This window comes from Corythoichthys intestinalis, chromosome 1 (assembly GCF_030265065.1).
Source record: "Corythoichthys intestinalis isolate RoL2023-P3 chromosome 1, ASM3026506v1, whole genome shotgun sequence".
NCBI classification, from domain to species: domain Eukaryota; kingdom Metazoa; phylum Chordata; class Actinopteri; order Syngnathiformes; family Syngnathidae; genus Corythoichthys; species Corythoichthys intestinalis.
The window spans coordinates 64,905,829-64,922,199 of NC_080395.1; the positions used below are offsets into that span (position 1 = coordinate 64,905,829).

Consider the following 16,371-nt stretch of genomic DNA (forward strand, 5'->3'; position numbering starts at 1 on the left):
AAATATTCCCTCAACTGAGGTCGTCAAGCTGATCAAGACCTCCCCCAAAACATTTTTTTAATTAATTTTTTTAAGGGGTTAATTTTTGTACTGACATTTTTTCCCATACAGATCTATAACACAAGTGCCAATGTTAAACCCAATCAATGCGTTAACTTTAGGTGCTTGATGGTTTCAGTAAACGGCCACAAAATATTTTAAATGAAGATAAAATAAAATCTAAGGTCCTATTTTGTTTGCTGTTGAAGAAATGGGAGTAGGATACTGTCAAATAACATTTCAGTTTCTGCAATCTGCTAGATACTGTGGTACCGCTACTTAAGAACATCTCTATATACAGACTTTTCAGGTTAAGACATGCCTCAATGGGTAAATATTGCCTATTGTTAAGAAATTTCAGGATACAAAAGGCAGTATGGCTGGTACGCGCAGCTCCCAGAGTTTACTGAACGTAACAACCGTATAGCTGCTCTGCCATTGGCTTTTCCCTAGCATTCGTGGCATCCAATTGGCTAAGAAGGACCTCTACTGTATGTGTACGTGTGTATCCCAACATCCTCTTCATTTGCCCTTCATGTTCTGACAGTTTTAAAAAAGAGTGTAGTAACTTATTTTTTATTCCTGTTTTTTTTACATTATGCACAACTCATTTTTTTTTTTTTTTAATTTATTGTGCAATAATCTAATTCGAACATGTATTTGTTAAATGTTTTGATGAATTTTTATGCATTATGAAAGATTTATGTCTGAATTTTTGGGGGGTTTGGAATGGATTAGGGCATTTTCATGTGAAACACATCTCTACTTCCAGAATCAATTAATTTTGTAAGTAAAGGTACCACTGTTTTTAGGTGTCATAAGTACAGTACTCGCATTCCACAGTGAATGTACTTAACTTATTCACTACCATTTACAGCTATAGACATCAAATCAATTTTGGCATTGAATGATCCTTACTCAGTGCAATTGTGTTATGAGTTAGGCAGATTTTTTTTCACGCTCTCAAAACATGTTTCCATAACTTCTGTACTGTTGCGAACTGATTCAAACTAGCTATTGATAAAGCCTGAAAATTCGACCATATCTTGCATGACAAAATGTGGATGGCAGAAAACATTCAGGTGACTTCCGCTCTGAGACCCCTAATTTGGCCAAATTTCTTAATTGTGCGATATGCACGTGTGATACATCATTGGAAAGCTTAAAATCTCAAATTTCTTGGGGAAGAAACATTTTGAACAGGAGGGCATTTAAAAATAAAAAAAATTGAACAGCGAAACCCTAACTGGAGGTGAGAGCATGAGGGAGCATAATTAAAGACGGCATGATTTTGGCAAGATATTATCGTGTACTTACCTAGTTTTGATCCAAAAACTCCATGTAGCATGTAGCGCCGAGTGTAGACACAGATGTGAAAGACCACAGCCGAATTTTGGGGGGATTTTATGGGTAAAACATGGTAATATAACAAGGGTTGCGATGCAGAAATCAGACATCAAGGAGTGGTCGAGATGTTCTTTTTCATATATTTACCCTTTTAAACATTTTTTCACCAATTTTTCTTTGTTTGGATCGATTATTTATCATCTAACATATCGGGGAAACTGGGACCGTAACAAAAAAATACAATTAACCGAGTTATGAGGTAGATATCCGTGACTTATTTACAGACACCATGTTTTTTCATTGTGGCGTAATTTGTTTAAAAGTTTAAAATATGCGATTGAATAATTTTTAATTTTTTTTGCTTTTTTTTTTTTTAAACAAAACATTAGACATTAATTAATGATTCTAAGCTAAAAATGACAGACATTTTGAATAATAAATATAAGTACTTACCTTCTTTACTTACCTTCCTAATGGCTGGGTTGAAACATAGCGGTTGTGTGACGTCTGTAAACGGGAGTTTCCAGGGTAAAACGGAAAAATTAAAAATATTTTGGGGGCTTAACGCGCCATGAATCTGCTATGGCTGCATATAGACATATTGTTCTATCAAACACAACAGTTCTTTTGGCTTAAAATACAGCAGTTGATTTTAAAGAGGGGTGCAAGAGTAGAAACTGCTTTTCAGCCATGTCTGTGTTTTCCGCCGTATGTATTTGACAGAATTCTTCAACAGCTGGAATTTGGCTGACACAATAAGTATGTCAAAATTTATTTATGGGAACTTAAAATTCTTTTTGTATTAGGTAATAAGTGGGTATTTGATTTGTGTGTGTGTTTTTTATGATGTTTGTCACAATTTCTAATATCTAACAACACAAAACAATAGATATAACATATAATGCTAGAGGTGGTGTTGGTTTCCTGAGTAACTGGCGACCATCTTGCATCGGAAAACTTTGTAAAAAATTCAGTAGAATGCTGTTAACGCGCTAAATCCTTGACGGATTTACAAGCAATTTGGTTTATAACAAATGGATTAACATGGCTATTATTCAGTAAGAGTGGAAACTTCTTGGTACCTCATAATACGATACGATTTGCGATACAAAGCTCACGATAACGATGATCTGACGATATGGCGATAAAACGATTATCGATATTTTGGTCAGGAAATCATTCTACAATGTTCTACAAACAACTAATAAACAGAAAAACAAGCTTCTGCTGTGAATTGGAATGAGTTTATCACTAGTAGACGTCCAATCCATTTGAACGTCTATGGCCGTCAGTGGCAGCCAATACCAGGCAATGAGGTAATTTTGGGCTATTTAAGGTCATTTACCTGTTGATTTTCAGTTACTTTCTGTTGATTTTGGGGTATTATCAGGGGTGAAAGTGGGCCAGAACGGTCAGGATCGCAGTTCCGGTATAAGATTCAGGGCCGGAATGCAGTTCCGGTATTGGATTCAGGGCCGGAACACTGTTCCTGTATGCGGTGCTTTGATTCCAAAAATATGACGGCAACTGTCAAAAAGAATACAAAGCTGCCACACATGCATTTCATCTCCAAGAAGAAAACAATCTACCAACATCAGATTTACATACACAAGTTTTAACAACAAGCATACAGTGGGGCAAATAAGTATTTAGTCAACCACTAATTGTGCAAGTTCTCCACTTGAAAATTTTAGAGAGGCCTGTAATTGTCAACATGGGTAAACCTCAACCATGAGAGACAGAATGAAGAAAAAAAAAACAGAAAATCACATTGTTTGATTTTTAAAGAATTTATTTGCAAATCATGGTGGAAAATAGGTATTTGGTCAATACCAAAAGTTCATCTCAATACTTTGTTATGTACCCTTTGTTGGCAATAACGGAGGCCAAACGTTTTCTGTAATTCTTCACAGGCTTTTCACACACTGTTGCTGGTATTTTGGCCCATTCCTCCATGCAGATCTCCTCCAGAACAGTGATGTTTTGGGGCTGTCGTTGGGCAACACGGACTTTCAACTCCCTCCATAGATTTTCTATGGGGTTGAGATCTGGAGATTGGCTAGGCCACTCCAGGACCTTGAAATGCTTCTTACGAAGCCACTCCTTTGTTGCCCTGGCTGTGTGTTTGGGATCATTGTCATGCTGAAAGACCCGGCCACGTCTCATCTTCAATGCCCTTGCTGATGGAAGGAGATTTTCACTCAAAATCTCTCGATACATGGCCCAATTCATTCTTTCCTTTACACAGAGTAGTCGTCCTGGTCCCTTTGCAGAAAAACAGCCCCAAAGCATGATGTTTCTACCCCCATGCTTCACAGTGGGTATGGTGTTCTTCGGATGAAATTCAGTATTCTTTCTCCTCCAAACACGAGAACCTGTGTTTCTACCAAAAAGTTCTATTTTGGTTTCATCTGACCATTACCCATTCTCCTAGTTCTCTTCTGGATCATCCAAATGCTCTCTAGCAAACCACAGAAGGGCCTAGACATGTACTGGCTTCAGCAGGAGGACACGTCTGGCAGCGCAGGATTTGAGTCCCTGGCGGCGCATTGTGTTACTGATAGTAGCCTTTGTTACAGTGGTCCCAGCTCTCTGTAGGTCATTCACTAGGTCCCCCTGTGTGGTTCTGGGATTTTTGCTCACCGTTCTTGTTATCATTTTGATGCCACGGGGTGAGATCTTGCATGGAGCCCCAGATTGAGGAAGATTATCTCTAATCTTTTCTAATAATTGCTCCCACAGTTGATTTCTTTACACCAAGCGTTTTACCGATTGCAGATTCAGTCTTCCCCAGACTGGTGCAGGTCTACAATTTTGTCTCTGGTGTCCTTCGACAGCTCTTTGGTCTTGGCCATAGTAGAGTTTGGAGTGTGACTGACTGAGATTGTGGACAGGTGTCTTTTATACAGATAATGAGTTAAAACAGGTGCCATTAATACAGGTAACGAGTGGAGCCTCGTTAGACCTCGTTAGAAGAAGTTAGATCTCTTTGACAGCCAGAAATGTTGCTTGTTTGTGGTGACCAAATACTTATTTTCCACTCTAATTTGGAAATAAATTCTTTAAAAATCAAACAATGTGATTTTCTGTTTTTTTATTCCACATTCTGTCTCTCATGGTTGAAGTTTGCCCATGTTGACAATTACAGGCCTCTCTAATCTTTTCAAGTAGGAGAACTTGCACAATTTGTGGTTGACTATATACTTATTTACCCCACTGTATTAAAGTGCTTGTGTAGCGTAATCCGTTTCCACCGATATTTATTTTTTTACTTTATTCCACAGACGGCATGGAGGTTTCCCCGGCTGCTGCAGTTATCTGAGTCTGACAATGACGAGTCACGTCAATGCCTGGACTCACTTATCCGTTCAATTGGCTGACATGTGATCACCAGAGATAGTTAGCTCTGATTGGCCCAAATGTGCATGTTTTACGAAACAGGAAAAAAATGGCAATGCAACAAAAAATGGATAAAATCTTTAAGAGCAAGCAAAGAGTTAAGGAGGCTTATTTATCATATTTAGTTTTATTTGCTCTGATGGGGAGGTTCAGAACATCTTGGCTGTCAATGTGCACATTGGACTTTTATTTGTTCATTTATGCTAGGCTACTTTTTCATTTCCTTATGATTAAAAAAAAGTGGATATTTGCGTGATCTTCAAAATATATTCCATTTCACTCTGCGTAATATATGTCATTTGTACTAATTTTCCTTAATGTATGTTACTAATATCTTTATTATTTAAAAACACAACAAAAAGTAAATTATTAGTAGTACATTATCTTCAATTTAAATATACATCCCATGTTCTTAAGTTGTTAAAATTGAGATTTGGCATTCAATATGTGAGGATATGAGGGAAAATACAATTTAGAAGATGGAGGTTGGGGTTATAGCTGTTTTTGTTAACTTTTATTTTGCAAATCATTGAAAAAATACAATTTGGAATGAAAATCAGTTTTTTTATGTTTTATAGAAATACTGACCACAACAGTTTTCTTTGCATTTCAGAAGTTTTGACCCCCCTTCCCCCCCAAATAAATAAATAAAATTCCTAGGTCCATGGCGACCATCATGTCTGGGAGTTCTGGCAAGAAATTCTAGCCACTTTCACCCCTGGGTATTATACAGGTCACTTCCTGTTTATTTTGGGTTACCGAACTGGTCTGACGCAAAATGGCCGACAAGTGACGACGCTCGTCCCCCTTAACTCAGCCTGCCTCCGACATCTAATTTTATTTATATAATTTACGCACGAAACCCTTGCATATTTCCGTGGGTTTTCCGTCATCGCCTGAGTTAGTGCCCTCCCCTCTTAGAAAATTCCCATTACGTCACAAAAGATCATCACGGAAGTAAACTAGGCGACGAAACCCAGACAAAACACGGAGCACTACCGAAGTGTTCTGTACTCGACTTCTCCGATCAGGTACGCTGTTTACACCATATTTCCTGTTATTTGCCGCATAGTCAACAGCTTTTAGACTTGTTGTTAAACTACTATGTGTTTCCATACATTTTGTTGCGCCCTCTTTAGCATTGAGCGTGAGTTATGTAGCTTGCTAGCCAGAGAAAAAGACCGTGAACAAACCACCAATTTGCTTGCTTTGGGAACACCCAAACGTGTTTTATTAAGTGTAATGGTAGGGCGTAGTTTGAAAATGTGAGCAATGTCGTGTTGGTTTGTCGGAGCCGATCATTTAGAGGTCGGGATATTGTTAAACGCAACCTGGCCTATTCTTCTCAGTAAATATGTCTTGCGCTAGTATTTGGAGATCTTGAGTTCTGCTGAGACCGGTTGGTCATGTTCACGTGATTAGTGACTCACATAAATTGAGATGGGTGAGGTGTACGCTAAAATTTAAGCCCGGGGTAGAAGGCAATTTGGCTCATGGCTTTTTTCAAGGGAAAGACGAGACTTTTCATGGGCATGCTAGTGGGGAAAAAAATCCTTAATAAGTTGAAAAAACAAGAATTGTCTTTTTCTGATGTTTAAAATTGAAGAAAAAGGCCACCGTTTCAAGGAAGTGGCAATCTGACGCAGAGGCAGACAATTTGTCAATGTCTGTACTGGTTTAGCCAATCAAATTTGAGTATTCCAAATTACCCACCCTTTCTTGTGATGTTATTAATACCCATTATCACATGCACCTCTTCTCGAGTCTATCAGTGTGTATATGGGTGGGTATAATCGATATCATAAAATGGCTGCGCCCATAAACTATGTCATTTTTTGTGTGTTTAAGCAGTGTTTTTCTACATTATAAGGGATCTAACGAATTCACAATTTCCATACTTGAATACTTTGAGCAACTGTCTTTTATATGAATATCATTAATAATAAACCTTGCCTTTCCCTTTAATTGTAGATCACAGACATCATGCTGGGAGGAGGCTACAAAGCAGAGAGGTTAAGAGTCAACCTCAGGCTTGTCATCAACAGACTCAAGCTCCTCGAGAAAAAGAAAAGTGAGTCCCGCTATACCAGTGTTTTTCAACCTTTTCAGAGTCACGGCACATTTTTACATTGGAAAAAAAATTTGCGGCACACCACAATCCAAATATGTTCTAAAATTACTCTGTACAGTTTATTTAATTATAAAATAATTTCTATAAGTGCACGATAATTATCGATCCGATAATTATCGGGGTCGGTCCAATAATAGGAATTATGACGTCATCCCAATAAATCCAATAACAATATTAATAGGCCCGATAATATATAATATTTTTGGCACGGTGTCGGGTGTATTGGGATGTGTGCGTTTGTTTCCACTTCTGTTGTTCCAGTATGCAAAGTTTTGTTACTGTTCTAGAGGCCGTATTCACTGAGTGATAAACCTTACAATAGCGATTAGGAAATGTTTGCATTTTACAGTGTTATGTTTACAAGTTCTTGAGAGGCCTTTTGGGTATGGATAGGCTTGCTGTCCTATAATTGCCAGATTAAGAAAGTTGGTTAATGGACCAAGACCACAAAAGTGTCCCCTCCTGCTGCACCAAATGTTTTATCTGCCGACAAAGCACAATACCTGTTGGGTTTGTTTGTTTTAGTTCAGTGCTCATTGTTCAGTGGGACACATCGTCAATGATATTGACTGATTGATTGTGATTGACTCAAATTATATTTATTTAGATAATAAATATGGGCACTTTATTTAAAGTCAAAACTGTTTTTGTCTTTGTTTTATTCGTTTTAATAATTAAAGATGCACCGATACCGATACTAGTATCGGCAGGGGGCGCCGATCCGGCCCGAAATGGTGGTATCGGCGAGTACCAACAAAGACGGCGCCGATACCATTTACCGGTCCATTATTATAACATTTGACCGTAGCCTTTTTTTCCTCCTGGCGCTCACTACAGTCTCTGTGTTGTGTGATGACATGTGAACACCAAGCAGCTATTGCTATTGGGCTGCTCCAGACCAATGAGAGCGGGCCAATAGCCACTCTGACCAATGACAAAGGCGCTTTTTCATATGGAGGAAGAACAAACCAGGAGAAATGGCGGCGGTCGGGAAATATTTCACAAAGAAATCCCGTCAATTAAAATCAATGGCTACATGCAAGATTTGCGGCGTGAAAGTTTCGAGATGTGGAGTTAAATTGGCCAGTTTCAATACCTCGAACCTGATAAAACATTTGAAGACAAAACGTGAACGAACACGACGAGTTTGAGCCTGGAAGAGCAGGACTGCTCTCCAGAGGAAGGGCGCTGGACCGTAGCAACAATCTCTGGTCAGTTCACTACATCTACTGTACTTTACTTTTATTGTCTTTTACTGAAAGAAATGCAGCAGTAATTTGGGAACGGTTTCCATAGTAGGGTTGCCACCTTTCAGAAATTTAAATAAGGGACTCCCCCCTCCCGAAAAAAAGGAGGCTAATGGTGAGACGGGATGCTGTGGTCAATTATTATTACTTATAATTGTTAGCGTCCGCAAATGCGGAAACAAGGTTGAACCTCGAAGCAGACAACAAGTGGGGGATACGTACAAGGGTTTAATGATCGCAAACAAAAAATAACACGCGATCGCGGGATAGTAGAAATAACAAAAGGAGTCCGTGACAGCAGGTCGACGGAGCTCAATACTACAAACTCGACGGTTAACTAAGACGATAGGCAGCGAGCCAAAAAGCCAAAATAAAAACACTCAAATACCTGCACAGGGTAGAGGTTACAAACGAGAGCAGCACGCTAACAGAAAAAACCCAATGCAGGGGCGTAACAAGCAAATGTAGCGAGACTATAGTCCGAGATGTCAAATGGCGATCAGCAAGGCTAATATTACGGCAGCCTTCTCTGAGATCACCCGTGCTTAAATGCTGCGTTGATGAGCCTGCATTGGATTCAGGTGCAACGTCAGGAACGCCCCCACTACCAGCCCAGCAACAAAACACAATCTAACCAGCAGCAGAATGTGACAATAATGTCATGAAAGTTGCACTGTTGGACGTTGAGAGGTTTAAAAAAGTTTATTCAGTTCATTCAGAGTTTATTATTACGAATTTATTTTTACTTTCTTACTGTTAGGCTAGTATAATAATGTTTTATTAATTTCACAAATGTAGCACTATTTTGGCCTTTGAGAGCCCAAAAGGTTTATTCAACTCTTGTCTACTAGGGTTTAGTGTACTTTTTCCTATTTTGCAAAGGTAAGCAACAGCCTGACAAAGCCTTGATAGCAATGATTTCACATCCAATTATGTAGCTGTTTGGAAAAAATATATATATATAAACGGGGTGGTATTGGTATCGGCTGATACTGCACAGCCAGGTATCGGTATCGGGGCCAAAAAATGGTATCGTGGTCCCACTAACAGGCCTTAATAACATTATTGTTAATAATGTTCACGTTATCATGAAAGTTCTGGTTAGGTCAAAGGCAAATCTATGCTGAATCCACCACCAGTATTTTTGACCTACAGGTGTTCAAAAACAAAGGTGAATATACATTTAAAAATTATATATATATATTATCGGCTATCGTATCGGTATTGGCCTTGAGGAGCAGGAAGTTATCAATATCTATATCGGTTTCAAAAAAATGGATATCGTGCACCCCTAATAATTTCTCAATATTTATACTTACTCAGTGTGAAACTTGTATAGATGAACACAAAGACGATATCCTGGTAGGACTCTTCGCCAACAGGTCTTAGTCTCTGTTTTTATTTTTTATAACAGTTAGGCTTGAAACGCTCAGAATTGTCAGACGGGAGACTTTAGAAATGTCTTTAATCGCATCAAGGGCAAGCATCTCACTGACATTGGTTTTGCAGGCAGGTAGAATTGTCTCTTTTTGGATTCAGCAACGAGTTTAGCAACAAGGTAACTGGCTTTGAGGGCTTTCTCACTTACCTTTGTAGTGTTTCTCCCAAAAGTTGCCTGTTTCTCTGTGTTTTCATGGAGGCAAACAAAATAGTCAATCGACTTGTTTTTAAACGAGGGCAAATACAACTGCTCGTGTCGCGTTCAAGAACTCCTCTGATTTCTAGCCATCAGCAACCTCGCTGTCCTCGACAACGTGTTGGTAGGATTGAAGGTCATACATATGGATGAAATGTAAAGGACTTCCGTGTATAGTGATACTTGACAACTCTGATCAAATGATGTACAGTAGACATACTGGTGTCCACATTGTCGCGGACAGCAAGGTGGCTGATTGCTAGAAATCTGAGCAGTTCTTGAACGCGACACGAGAAATACCTTGCTCATTTGCACATGACTGCAACCTTCTATCTACTCCTTCTTTCCTACTGCAACTCCGCCCAACGACGTTAAAAAAAGCGATATTGGATAACTTCTCGCGGCACATCTGACAATCTCTCACGGCACACTAGTGTGCCGCGGCACACCAGTTGAAAAACACTGCGCTATACTATATACCTTTTGGTCTTTGTTCTAATGTCATCTTACGCTCGTCTTTCCATTTTTAATGAAGCTGAGCTTGCTCAAAAGGCTCGGAAGGAGATCTCGGATTACTTGTCGTCAGGAAAAGATGAGCGGGCACGCATCCGTGTGGAGCACATCATCAGAGAGGACTATATGGTTGAAGCCATGGAGATCTTGGAGCTTTACTGTGATTTGCTCCTGACACGTTTCGGCCTTATCCAGTCCATGAAGTAAGTCGTGACGTTGATACTGCGGCTCAAAATAATTCATGCTGAATTGAACTTATACAGTGAATGTTTTTGTTTCTTCACCATTTTAGGGAGTTGGATCCAGGACTACAGGAGGCAGTTTCCACTCTTATTTGGGCAGCACCTCGTCTCCAGGTGGAGGTGATTGAATTAAAACTTGTAAGTACTCATCAAAAGAAACTTAAATTTTGGACCAGTGCCATTTATTTAGTCTTCTCGCCTTGATTGTATTTACCTCTCAACTCTTACAGGTGTCAGACCAGCTATGTGCAAAATATAGCAAGGAGTATGGCAAGCTATGCAGGACAAACCAGATTGGAACGGTCAATGAAAGGGTTTGCATTTTTTTCCCAGTCTGTCATTTCCCCGAAATATGACAGCACTTTAAGTCTGATCAAATATGTGATATGTTTGCAGCTGATGCACAAGTTGAGTGTGGAGGCGCCCCCCAAGATCTTGGTGGAACGCTACCTGATTGAGATAGCCAAAAACTATAATGTACCGTATGAACCTGACGCGATGGTTCGGGTAAGTACAGAAAGGGCTGAGACAATTAAGGTGTTATATTGCGTACTTACATTTTTTGTTGCGTCACAACATTTTTTTTTCCTGACAGCCTGAGGTGAGTCACGGACAAGCAGACCTGATTGACGTGAACCATGACAAGAAGTCAGGAGGAGGAGGCGGCGGCGGCGGGGGGTTTTGTGCGCCGCCAATGCCCATGCCAATGCCCATGCCAATGCCTATGCCTTTCAACTATCCGACTCCCAAAGGAGTAAGATAATACTTTCAAAACTTGTTCATGTGCGCGCGCCACTTTAATGTTGTATTTAGCAAACAAGCGTACCTCTTAGGGCTTCCTTATTAGTCCTATTACAAGGAAATCAATGAATAAATTATGCTGACTATGAAATAATACTACTACTCTTCTAAGCATAAAATATTGGTATTTTTCTTTATGGTAAATTGTCAATACAAGTACAGTAGTACCAGAAGCATCAAGTTATGAACTTAAGCACATCTCTAAAATATCAAATGCTCATCTCACAGAAAGCAATTGTATTTAAAAATGACCAATTAGAACACATTTTAGTTTGTTACACTGTTTACGTTTGGCTGCTCCAATACTCACTGCTCCATTTTATTATTGCAAAGATTGATGACGCCTCCACAAATGACTCTTAAATTTAACCCTTATTTTAATAAACCAAGTGCTGAGAAACCCAGATAATAAAATTCATGAAGTTTTAAAAAGGTGTTTTAATGATACTTTTTCCAAACATTGCCTGATGAATGGTCATTAAAAAAAAGCTTTAGCAACAAATGTTTAATAATCATGGAATAGAGCGGTTGCGGTTAAGTTGGTTGAGGCAGTTGTCCAGTGACTGAATGGTTGGCTGTTCAAATCTATGATTAGACTGTGCGCTGTCAAAAGTGTCCTTGGGTAAGACACGGAACTCTAAATTGCTTCATCATCTGGTGGAAGTTTAAAAAAAAAAAAAAAAAATTATGATAAATGAGTTTAAGTCGTTATCTTTTGCAAAATACCACGCTAGTGTTTTGCAGGTCACTTTGCGATTTGTGTTCATGTCGTTTTATCATCCAGGAACCGTTCAATCCGGCCATTGGATCTTACAACAGCTTCCCGCACCCAATGGGAGGAGGGCAACCCCCTCAGCTGCCCACTTCTCCCCCCACATACGAGTCTGTAAGTGACCAAACTTCTCCCATCCATGACCCCTCCCTGTTCCCCCAGACGGACAGATGGACAGGGCAGGGCATCACTCAGGGAAGAGTTGTTCACTTAGCTTCTGCTATTACCTCTGTATTTCTGCCCTTTTCCCTGAGTAGGCTAAGTTTTTGCTTTGTGTGTACAAAACTAGGTAGTGCAGAATGGCTTGTACATATTGTGAGCACTAACACCTCAGTGGTCCCACTAACAGGCCTGGGAATAGGTTGGACTGAGCCAGAGTGCTGCAGTGGAGACTCAAGAGAAGATAACCTTTTAGTCCCACAATGGGGAAATTTGCTAAATAGCCTACGGTCTGGTGCCTGAGGTGATGGTTTCCTAATTGAGCCCCACAAGCATTTTGCTTTTATGTCTTTTCTTACTTCAACACACTAACACAACATAACCTCAGCCCTCATGTAAGGAGAGATAGTATCATAAACACCTTTCTTCTGTTTCAGATTGATGACCTAAAAAACTCTGTTCCTTCCCAGGCAGTAGGTAAGTCATGTCAAATCTTTTATACAGTTGGCCTCGATAGTACGTCTCATTAAATAGAAGGGGAGTTGCTACCAAGATTCAATTGAATGGAAGCTTTTCACAAGAGTTCTCTGACTACATTAAACTCAAGTGGGGAAAAAAATCCATCAATTATCTTCCGCTTAGTCCGGGGTCGGGTCGCGGGGGCAGCAGCTTTAGCAGGGAAGCCCAGATTTCCCTCTCCCCAGCCACTTCAGCCAGCTCCTCAGGCGGGATTCCAAGGCGTTCCCAGGCGAAGAATTAATTAATTTTGTGTGAAAGAAATCCACTTTCTTTTACCTTTTAACTACAAGAATATATTTTCTATTGTGTCCAATAGAGTTGGGAATCTTTGGGCACCTAACGATTCGATTACGATTCAGAGGCTACGATTCGATTATAAATCGATTATTGATGACACCCCCCCACCCAAGCTATTAGCTACTAACTTTTAATGTTTCGTATATCAGTTACAAAAAATGTACAAAAAGCCTCTCGGGCTTAAATAAATGACTATTTCAGTGTCTAGTTAACAGTTCAAAATGGTTAATAAAATACTGAAGTCCCCATTCTGTATCAGCAGCTTTAAACTACATTCAATTAATTTAATGTTGGAGTTTTAAGCAACAGGGGTTTCAAATTTTTGGCCCACGGGACAATATTTTGCAGCACCCATTTGACAGCTAATTGTAGCTGAAAGGAAAGGATAATGTTTGGAGATTTTAAATAAAATAAATTTAAAGTATTAGCAACTTTGAATGGTCCACTTATAGAAATGTTACATTTGACTTTAGGGCTGCAGCTATCTATTATCTTAGTAGTCGATTAATCAATGAACTAGTTCGTTCTAATAATAGGGTAATCAGTTAAGGAACATAAAATAGGGCTGCAGCTATCGGATATTTTAGTAATCGAGTAATCGACTGAAAATTCTATCGAGTAATCGGAAAAAACTTTTTTTTTTTTTTTTTTAAGGTGAAGAGCAATTATAAATCATGAGAAAACAAGACATTTCATCTAATATTGAACCATTTTCAGTCAATATCTTTATTTTCGATGTACATTTTTTATATTGAACCATTTTCAGTCAATATCTTTATTTTCGATGTACATTTTTGAAAACAGCCAACAATTGCATCTGATGTGACTAGAATAAAAAAGTAATTCACTGCTTTCACTCAAAAAAACTTTTAGATCTTACAAAAAAAATATATTTTTTTTTTACCTAAAAATGTCATTACACTTGTTAACACAAATATCACTTAAAAGTTAGGTGTTTTTCCCTCGTGTTTCAATTGAATTTCCATTTGTGTCAAGCTATTTTTAAATTCTAGTTAAGTTTTAAGTACTGTAAGTCTAAACTGTAAGTCCTGATAGGAGTTTTTGCAGTGTTCAAAATAAATATATGATACCTGCTGTATTGGACCACTTTAGGGACCAATGCTACTTAGTGTTTTATCCAGCAATGACTACTGAGCTAAAATTGACAGTTAGCTTTATGAAGTTTTTATTTTACCCCCTCATCAGCGCTATGTTTTCACAGATTGAATAAAGCCTGCATTTAAGACACGTTAGCCACGCATTGACAGTGGTCATAATTAATATAAACCTAGCCCGCCGCAGGGCTAACGTTACGTGAAAGAGTGACAGTAACGTTAATCTTATTTATTAGCGCTGAGAAGTCTACTGCTGTAAGATGGCGGCTGTTTACTAACGCCTCCGAGTCTGTCATTTCACATATAATTCTACATACATGTGATATCTATCAGACGCTACCTGCTACCACCATAGCATCATGCAGGCGTAGTTTTTATCAACGTCGGCGTAGTTTGTTGGGGCTGATGTCAGCGCGTTGTCTCACGTTAAAAGTAGTCCGGGCAAAACGTGATGCTTAGAGCTGGCAAAATTAAACGATTCCTCGAGGTGACTAAAATTACTCGAATCAGTTTTTAAACTCGAGGTATTTGAGTATTCGTTTCAGCTCTAAAATTAAAATACCTGAGCTGAGCCTCAAACGGTATAAAAAAAAAATGAATAAATGAAGATCTAAGTTCAACAAAAGAACAATTGGCTAACTGGCAAAAGTCCGCTAGCTTAAATGCTATAAAATGCTCACTTTTTTTTTTTTTTTTTTTTTTTTAAACAATCCTGTTAACAGCTGGTTCAAACACGTATTCCCACAAAAACAAAATTACAAATGCATTAAAAAAAAACATTAGCTCAAACAACAACTTAGCTTATGTTGGTCTTAACAGAGAGCAGCTGCATTCAGCCATGTAAAATGAGTTTTGTTATAATCACTTTTGCCACTAGATAGCAGTGTATCATCCCAAAACAATAAAACTAAATGCAAACACTTTCAAAACAAATCACTACAACAACACTTTAATTAAACGAATACTCAAGCAGAAATATTTAATTTGAATCTTTTTTCTTATCGAAATTACTCGCGTTAATCGTTGCAGCACTATTTGACTTTGTGTGTCATTTATTTAACAAATTAGAGTAATAGTTTTTGAGATAATTTGAAAATAATACGGAAAACATCATACATAGGTCAATTGACACACCTCATATATTCTTTTCCAGCTCCCTCGTCACAAATATATGACAACAACGCTCTCCCAGAACTTCCTTCAGTCCCAGACACACTCCCGGCCACCTCCTTCGGTGGGAATACCACAACTTCTGATGACATCGACTTTGATGATTTAACACGACGTTTTGAGCAGCTGAAGAAGAATACTTAAGTCCTTTGACAAACACACAGGCTGGCATTGTAGCCTGGGTACAGATGAAAACGGGAAAGCAGAAACCTCTGAATTTATATACATATATAAAAGAGAACACTTACCTTGTATAGAATTAATATGTACATCAGTGCAGTTGGGATTGCTCATTTAATTTTCAAATTGTATTTTTTTTTTTTTTTTTTTTTTGCCAGAGCTGGACAGGTGTCGGCTTGAGCTATAGCTATATTAACCAGTTTTTGCATAAATCATAACCTACATCAGGATTTTTTTTTCTTCAAATGTTTTTAATCACATTCATTCAACAGAAAGCAATGTTTGAAGAGCTGTCCACTTGAGTGCCCACTATTTATTGAATGGTTAATTCTGAAGCTAACTACATATATCCATTCTCACTATCTTGCTTGGCCTCAGTTTTCTAACATTTCCCTTTTGATTTGAGATACTTTATCATCTAAAAGATTATTTCTGGAGTATGGTCATCTGTCATGGCTGGCACATTCTGTCACGCTGTAATATTTTCCACCACCACCCTCTTTATCTCAGACCGGTCAAACAGGTCTAACTGGGCAACCTGGCCTGTTACGAGTTTTGTTTGCATGATGAAGTTTCAGTTTCTGTAGCTCAAAAGTTTGAAGACATGTAAAAGCCTCACCTGTTCCCAGTGTTGCACTCCATATCAAACATTAAACAATTGATTATACTGTTACTGGGTGTGGTAGATGGGAATTGTTTTTGATTTTTTAAACAAGTCTGTTCAAGTTTCTCCCATTGAATTACTCTTAATGTACCAAGTACCTCCTGTCTACCCAAGACATTACCACTCACTTGATTTGATGT

The 16,371-nt window shown here is 38.6% G+C and overlaps 1 protein-coding gene across 4 annotated transcripts; it reads left to right on the plus strand.

Annotated features, from left to right (window-relative positions):
- The first annotated feature begins 5,650 nt into the window (after positions 1-5,650).
- ist1 (IST1 factor associated with ESCRT-III) lies at positions 5,651-15,786 on the plus strand. Of its 4 annotated transcripts, XR_009066352.1 has the most exons (11): positions 5,651-5,816; positions 6,757-6,856; positions 10,335-10,515; positions 10,605-10,692; positions 10,785-10,868; positions 10,951-11,061; positions 11,150-11,308; positions 12,140-12,241; positions 12,477-12,590; positions 12,724-12,763; positions 15,371-15,475. XR_009066352.1 is itself a non-coding variant. In XM_057852692.1 (10 exons), the coding sequence occupies exons 2-10, from the start codon at positions 6,769-6,771 to the stop codon at positions 15,529-15,531; spliced, it is 1,014 nt and encodes a 337-aa protein (XP_057708675.1). In that variant the 5' UTR covers positions 5,651-5,816; positions 6,757-6,768; the 3' UTR covers positions 15,532-15,786. The 4 variants fall into 4 exon arrangements, 2 of the variants coding, with proteins under 2 accessions (XP_057708675.1, XP_057708683.1); XR_009066351.1 differs by having other exon boundaries at positions 12,477-12,763; positions 15,371-15,488; XM_057852692.1 differs by lacking the exon at positions 12,477-12,590 and having other exon boundaries at positions 15,371-15,786.
- The last annotated feature ends 585 nt before the right edge of the window (positions 15,787-16,371 follow it).

What these genes read in the sequence shown, in the direction of transcription:
- ist1 (XM_057852692.1), top strand. Translation starts at nt 6,769, where the DNA reads ATGCTGGGAGGAGGCTACAAAGCAGAGAGGTTAAGAGTCAACCTCAGG. An exon ending in AGGTGATTGAATTAAAACTT is followed by an intron (nt 10,693 to 10,784) that starts GTAAGTACTCAT and finishes CAACTCTTACAG; the next exon opens with GTGTCAGACCAGCTATGTGC. An exon ending in ACTATCCGACTCCCAAAGGA is followed by an intron (nt 11,309 to 12,139) that starts GTAAGATAATAC and finishes TTTATCATCCAG; the next exon opens with GAACCGTTCAATCCGGCCAT.